The sequence below is a fragment of the Bidens hawaiensis genome, unplaced genomic scaffold (assembly GCF_021521415.1).
Source record: "Bidens hawaiensis isolate Kalapana, Puna unplaced genomic scaffold, B.hawaiensis_p1.1 tig00011408_1, whole genome shotgun sequence".
In the NCBI taxonomy this organism is placed as follows: Eukaryota; Viridiplantae; Streptophyta; class Magnoliopsida; order Asterales; family Asteraceae; genus Bidens; species Bidens hawaiensis.
Window position 1 is genome coordinate 763,572 of NW_027491887.1, and position 8,103 is coordinate 771,674.

General features: G+C 36.2%; 1 protein-coding gene across 1 annotated transcript; it reads right to left on the reverse strand.

The window, feature by feature from the left end:
• Nucleotides 1–1,193: 1,193 nt before the first annotated feature.
• Nucleotides 1,194–3,812, reverse strand: LOC143537818 (transcription factor bHLH112-like). The gene is made up of 7 exons (XM_077031500.1): nucleotides 3,489–3,812; nucleotides 2,912–3,320; nucleotides 2,531–2,641; nucleotides 2,384–2,449; nucleotides 2,229–2,294; nucleotides 2,079–2,129; nucleotides 1,194–1,718 (listed from the first exon to the last, which is right to left on the reverse strand). The coding sequence occupies exons 1-7, from the start codon at nucleotides 3,701–3,703 to the stop codon at nucleotides 1,563–1,565; spliced, it is 1,074 nt and encodes a 357-aa protein (XP_076887615.1). The 5' UTR covers nucleotides 3,704–3,812; the 3' UTR covers nucleotides 1,194–1,562.
• Nucleotides 3,813–8,103: the final 4,291 nt, after the last annotated feature.

Here is an 8,103-nt window from a genome sequence, read left to right on the forward strand (position 1 = left end):
TTAATAGAATTCCTTTTCTTTTTACCATATGTAGCCCTATTCAATATTCTTGTATTCTTCTAATTACTGAAATAGTGAGAGAACCAGATAATATGTAAGGGCTAGAAATGGAATGATTTTTTCTCTCTTTCCCACTCATTTTACTCCATCCGTCCCATAATAATTGTCCATATTTGAAAAACACAAAGTTTAAGGTGGATTGAACTATTACTTTATTTTCTTACCAAATGACAATAATGTCCTTAAAAAGTGGGTCCATCAATATTGTTTATTAATATTAGTTATGTGTGTTTAATGGTTAATTTGAAAATTGGCTAATAAGTTTTGAAAGTGAACACCTGTAATGAGACAAATTAAAAAAGTAATTTGGACACTTATAATAGGACGGAGGAAGTATTTTTTTTTTCCTCAATTCTCTCATCACATTTCCATCTAAAGTTTTTAACTTTCTAATGAAATTAATTACATGGCATATGACAATTCACTAGAGGACTTAAATTGGTCTTAAGGTGATACATGGTGTTCATTCATATAAAGATTTGTGTAAATGTAAGTCGTTTTAAAGAAAATAATTTAAATTCTGGATATCAAATTTCTCAAACAAACACATGCATACATTGTATGGACATGCACATGGACTCTTATAAGTTGTAGATGTAACACAAAGAGGATATATGCACCTCTACATGAAATGTAAAACAGTATAAGTCCAAACATAACACCATAAAAAATCGAAGAACCATCAGTTTTACATATAAAAAGATCATTAAAAACTAATTTTTACATATAAAAAATTCAATGTCATATTTTTTTTTTTGACTTTTTACATATATATATAAAAGAGCATCATGCCTAGTAAGACACATATGGTTTTTTCCTAATAAGTTTTTGATAAAGTTATAAGAAGATATATTAGAATATTTTGATAAGTTATGTTGAAGGCACCCTCTATAACTTAAACTGTTCTAATGGCATAACTTTTATTATGCACATTGGCTTGCACAGATTGGATTAGATGCAACACCAGTAAGGTATCTTGTGGCGCAACGTAGGTATTCATGCTTGTATGTATGTGTGTATATATGCATATTTATTATAACAACAAAGTTCCTACAAATTTAACACCATATAGTTGCAATCATCAAACTAACATAAAACTAAGATAAACTACAATTATTACACAAAACAAGATAAAAACATTTTTCTTTCTATAAAATAAAATTCTAATAATTTGCTAGCCCTACATCAAACTGGCATTGGCTGTCCATCCTTCAAGGGTCACTTTGTAGCTTTTTTTTTTTCTCTCATATCCTCCTTTTTCCCTTTCCTTTTCCAACTTTTTTATATTGTACTTCTACGACACTACTCCAATATGTGGCTCATATTCATCACTAAGTTATATTTTCAATTCTTCAAGTTTTTTGGTTATTTTGAATAATCATTTTGTATCAAAATAATGAAAAAGCTTAAGAATGAGCCCGTCCTTGTATGAAAACAACCAACGGGTACATGAGCTTATGTTAAGTTTATGAAGATTTCAGTTTTAGACATCATGGTTGTGCCTATTTAAATGTGCTCCCGAAACTTGATGTCCAATACTCGGGTGCGGCCTCCGAAGCAACAGGGAAAGTACTCGATATCGGCACGAGGCAAAGTCCTCGGCTCTTTAAGTCTTGTTGTTTAACTCCTTCATGGTTGTCTTTCAATTTGACATTCATCTAAAGATGGTTTATTATGTTAAACAATGCAGTTTTAATCAAAGTGTATTAAACATATCAAGATTTAAGTAAAAGTTTAATAATACTCTCTCCGTCTCATTACAAGTGTCATGGTTTAAAAAACACAAAGTTAAAGGTGGATTGAATGATTACTTTTTTTTCTTACTAAATGACAATAATGCCATTGGAAAATTGGTCCATAAATATTGTTTATTAATGTTAGTTGTGTGTGTTCAAGGGTAAATTTGAAAATTAACTAATAAATTTTAAAAGTGGACATTTGTAATGAGACAAACAAAAAAGGTAATATGAACACTTTTAATGGGACGAATGGAGTATGAATAATGAAAAGTATCTCACTTGTTGCACTTGCATAGTAGCTCCATTTTTCATATAAGGGGTACTTAGAACCTGGAATATACATGTATGATACATTAGGAAATTATGATTATGATTATGATTAATGTATATTGGATTAGATTAATATTGTATAAATATATTTAAACGTACATTGACTTGATCATGAAGGAGCTTAATGTATTCAATGGCTTCATGAAGTACAGATGCCGTATCAGTCTGTATATAAATTTGATCATCAGAACCTATAACATAAAATCCAATTTTGCAAGAATACATAAAGAAAATGATCAGGTTAAGATGTATACCTTTCCGAATGGTGAAACTAATTGCTGGAGTGCGGTGACTCGATCTCCTAGTTTCTCTTTTCGAACCTTAAAATCCGCAGAGACTTCATTAGGGGTATGCAATTTTTTATACATAAAAATCATGAAAGTGAAGTGGTATATATATACCTTAAATGTTGGTAATGGTGATGGTGTTTCGATACGCGCTCGCTTGAGTGTAGGTTCACCGGAACCTTTCTTCAACGATGATCCCATGTCTCGAATTTCCTTGTTTTGAGACTAAACACGCAAACGTAGTCAGTAAAATCACACTCATAGTCAAATTTGAGAAGGATGAGATAAGGGTTTTAGGATTTAGAGCATATATATCTTATATATCAAGAACAAATTTATTTAATTTATGCTCAAAACAAGCTCTATATCTTCTCTATGAGGGAGGCTGTTTTGAGACTAAATAGAATAATTAAAACAAAGTTCTTGAACTCTTGAAGAAACCCTAATCTTGATGAACATGAGAATTTTCAATTAAAACTTGATCTTTATGGTTACCTTGATGTTAAGACAATTGGGTCTCTCTTCATAAGTCGAGGAGACGAATCTAGGCCGCGACGAAGCGAAAAAACCTGCTCGAGTATCGTTTATATCTACCGCAGAAGCGTTCCAGAAAGGGGTTTTGTTGGCTAAGTGTAAACCTCTAGGCATGCTTGAAACCCTATCAATATTATCTAAATTCCCTTGAAAATCATAAAGGGGTTGTTGTGGTGGCGGCGGTGGCGGTGATGAACAATCAAACAAATTTTGTAGCAAACTTGAAGGGTATCCATATGAAGTGGTTATGAAACTTGATGTCTGTTCTTGGTTCATACCGAAACTCGTGTTTTTGCTTCCAGCCGGTATGTTGTTCAAGATTTCTGTCAGGGTTTGATTATAGCCTTGATCCTGATCAGTAGTTCCATTTCTAATAATAATTTCAAATGAGTGATCATCCGATTCTTTTTTGCTTCAAATAATTACAAAAGATATTATCTATATATGCATGGACCATTTGTTAGTGGAATTAAAAGGTGTAACAACAATAATTGAAAAAACAAAGTAAAAGAAAAACAAAAGCTCTATGTATTCTTACACCAATAAAGCTTGAAAGGTTGAATCAGGCGAGATAGCGGTGACACAACTACCCGAAGACTCGTCGGTTGACCTTGTTTTCATGTTCATAGCTAAGTCGTTTTGCCAGCAGCCTCCATAGGCGTTACCGATAAACGGTGAGCCGTTGAAGGTGGCTCTTGGTGAAGTCCACCATGTTCCACCACAGACATCTGCCGCATGAAATTCTTCAGCCATGTCTTGAAATGGAGAGAGTGAGTTGAGTTGTATATGTTATTTACCAAGACAAGATGTATAATATTATTATGTGAAACATCTGGGAATGTACGGAGAGTAAACTACTGGAATTAGGTTGACATATATAGCGATAAAGTGGGTCAAAAATAAATTGATTTTTAATTAGAATTTTCAAAGATTGGTATCATAGTTAGTATTTAAATAATTAATTTTAATATTCAGTTTTAGGACTTTTAGGTAGCGTATAGTATTTAAAAATGAAAGACGGAATGGACTGTTGTGAGTGAATCAAAAAAAAAAGTGTTTGGTTAGTTGATGGAAATGAAATCATCCATTTATTTCTACTAAAACATCTCAAATTCATTTTATCAATCACCCTTGTGTTTTTCATTTCATCCATCTTTCACACTATGTCACCTCCAACACTCTCCCACTATCACAACTAGGTGCACAAACTGATTTAAAACTCAAAACCGGTTTGGGTTAAAACCTGTTTGGTTTGGTTAACAAAAGTCAAAACCGTTTATAATCGGTTTTCGGTTCGGGTTCAAATCGGTTTCTTACCATGTTTTGATCGCTTTTGGTTAGGATTATTGACCGGTTTTTGCTCGATTTTGGCCGGTTTCGGTTCGGTTTACCGGTTTTGATGGAGAAAATTACAAACCGGTTTCTAACTTACGGTTTGAATCAGTTTCAAACCGGTTTCTACATAATCAGTTTCAAACAGTTCGTTTTGGTTTGATTTTTGGGTCAGTTCGGTTAACCGGTATATTTGCCCACCTCTAACCACAATTACCCACTGCACTCTCACCACAATCACCACCCACCCATCGTCATCGCCACTTGCCACTCGCCACTCGCCACCACCACCCACTGCCGCTGCCATGACCAACAACTAATCATCATCATCATTAATATGCCACCACCACCCACTACCGCCATGACCAACCACCCACCATCATCATCAACCCACCACCACAACCTACCAGCGTCGTCCACCACCGCCACCACCAACCATCGATTCTCGCCATCACCACCACCACTAATCGCCGCCCACCACCACCACCTATCGCGCTACAACCACCACGACCTGCCACTACTCGTCGCCCACAACCACCACGACATGCCACCACTCGCCGCCCACCAACACCGCTTGTCACTACCACCTATCAACCTATTGCCACCAACTATCAATCCTAGCTCCCGCCCATCGCCACCGCTACTCACCACCACCACCCACCACCTCCACCATTAATGCTCGCAACCCAACACCATCACCCATGCCATTCACGATTTATTTTTAAATTAGTTGGTTTTACCAAAAGAAAGTGGATTCTCGGTATCTGACAAGATTGTTAATATGTTTCACGTGTTCCTCTATCTGAGATGGAGGAACTGATCTAATGACACACAAAGTCAGCGGTTACATGTAAGTTGGAGATAACTGGATTCGCCATATGAGATGGTTGGATCCAAGATTCCTCCATTGCGCCACATGGCAGTTTAACATGAAATCCTCCATCTGAAATGGAGGGACTGAACTCCATATTTTCATTTTTAGCAAACTTACGTATAATAAAAAAAAGATATGAAATCTCATGGGAGGTAACATGTAAATGAGTGAATCCCCACATATGAGATGGAAGGATTGAACTCCAAGTATTCCATCGGACTGTCTTTATCAGCCAGAAAACTTCGAACCGTTGATAGAACGCTACAAAAAAAAGTGGTGCTACTAGCTACGACTCGAAACAATAGAGAGATCTGTACTCGTCGGAAGGAGAGTATATTGACTAAGTTAATCAACTTTAATAGTCGATTAATATTTAATTTTAATTTTTAGGAAGGTTATTTATGTTCTATTAATTTTCGTTTTAAGTAATTACTATTTTAGTGATCTATGTTTAAGAATTTGTGTTTTAGTAATTTTTTTATGTAATTGTTAGGATGGCTGATAGATGTAACTTTTATTGTTATTTTTTTAGGATTCACATGCTACTCACATGAGAGCATATTAATCTTTTAATGTGTTAAATTTGTCATCGAAGCACAAAAATCACGTTTAAACCATTGTTGTTCAATTGTTATCAACAAAACATAAAGACTTAAACACACGAGTTTATTGAAACTAAAACAAACATCAAACAAACTAATACCCTCCTACCCTAGAGACTTGACAACAAAACATAATAACAAGATAAAGATGATGATGTTCTTCAAACAGTTCTTTGCTTGAAGGACAGTAACTTCATATTCTAGCCATTTTAGAACGCAAAAGTTCAGAAATAATGACTATAGCACGATCGAACGATCAAACCCATGAGTGCGCCAAAACTAAAAACTTGGAGTTCAACCCCTCCATCTCATGTGGAGGGTTTAACTAATTTTCAAGTTACATTCCTATGAGATTTCATATCTTTTTTAATTATACATAAGTTTGCTGAATATAGAGTTCAATCCATCCATCTCAAATGGAGGATTTCATGTTAAGCTGGCATAAGGTGCAATGGAGGAATCTTGGATCCAGCCATCTCATATGACGGATTCAGTCATCTCCAACGTACATGTCAACACTGACTTGGCGCGACATTAGATCAGTTCCTCCATCTCAGATAGGGGCAACACCTAAAACCCATTAACACTCTTGTCAGACACCTAGAACCCACTTTCTTTTGATAAAGCCTACTAGTTTGAAAAAAAAATTCACGTGTCACTTAACACCATTTTTTATTTTATTATGTATTTTCTAGCCTATCAAATAACACAAAGTAATAATTCATTAATTCTCACAGGGTAAACATCATCTCAATGGAATGGTGATGATTCATTCAATTATTTCGTCAATTCCGTCTCTCACTAATTCCATTCAATCGCCTATTCCGTTATCCCATGTAAAACAGACCCTTATACTTTGTAATTTTCGACTAATATATATATTATTTTTACAAATAGTTTTATGGCTTTCGAATCATAATTGAGTTTGTAAACCTGTGTGTTCTGACTTCTGAGTTTATGATTTTGCCTTTTATGAGGCATATATTTTCTTCATTTCTAGCTACATATCTTTTGAATTCTTATTTTTTATTAATCTTGTATTGTTTTCTGTCTCTTAATTACATACTTTCTTGCTGTAATTGATACATATCTATACATATTAACTCCTGAGTTTCCTACTGAAGAAATACAGATCCAATCCCCTGGTATAGGTCCTGAATCCAATGAGTCCACATGGTAAAATACGACAACTACTAAAACAGTATGAGCACAACTTCCCAAAGTCCAATTATTGGAACCTGCAAAACAGACACCGTGAGTCTCGTTACAGGAAGGACAAGAGGGGGTGTCTTCCTGTAACCAACCTCCGGCGTGAGAATCAGTAACGTTCGTAAAGAGAGAAGTACTGAAGTAAACAGACTAAGAGTAGTCAGAGTATATGTAAGTAAGATTACCGGTGAGTGAATGAATACCTCACGTAGGTTGACAAGGTATTTATAGCCGAAGGAAGTAGGAAGGTGATTAGGCCAGTTGTCCTCGTCTAGAATATCCCGATAACCGCCTGGATGCGTGTCCTCTTGTGATAGGTTGAGCTATACGTCCCATGTTCATGGGTATAACAACCCGGACACGCGTCACCCAACGATAGGACGGATTGCACCCTGGCCATATGCACGGTTATAACAACCTGGCCAGGTGTCCCTCATTCATTGTTAGGCAAGTCATGTATTCTTCAAGTAACAATCATGAGCGTTCTTCTAAAGGGTAGCTAGTTATTGACAGCTGTTCAGTTGGCATTGCCCTCCGGTCATTTTGGCGGACCGATGTCTTGTCCTGCGGATGACTTCTGAGGGTGCCAGGATGCTTCCGCGTTTGGTATGGGGACGTTCTTCCTCTACCGTGATATGCGGGTGATCCATATGTCTCGCGGGTGATATGTGAGAGGTTCCTCTATGACCCGCGGGTGGTACTTAAGGGTATTTGGGTCTTTTTGGTACCCTACCTCTATAAGTCCCCCCAATCCAGTGTTTCTTCTGTGTGAAATCTTTATGCGGGTGAAATTCTGGACTTAATGTATTTTGGGGGTTTTTGAATTTTGAAGTTAGGTAGAAAATATCTTCTGTTGGTATAGATAGTCATGAAAAAAGGACAAGTTGACCACTCGCATGCGCGTGAACCGGCGATGGAACGTTTTTGACGGCTGTCACTGTACCCGACTGTGCAACTTTTTATCTTTTTCGAATTTCCCGCGTGACGTGGCGGTTGATGATTAGGCGATGACTTTCTCTCTCCACTGTTCATATTCCATCACTTTAATTGCGATGGGTATAAAAGGAAACGAAATTCTCTAATCGAAGTTTTATCGCCTTTATTTGCTGGTTATTTTCTGTGCTTTCTTTCTGATA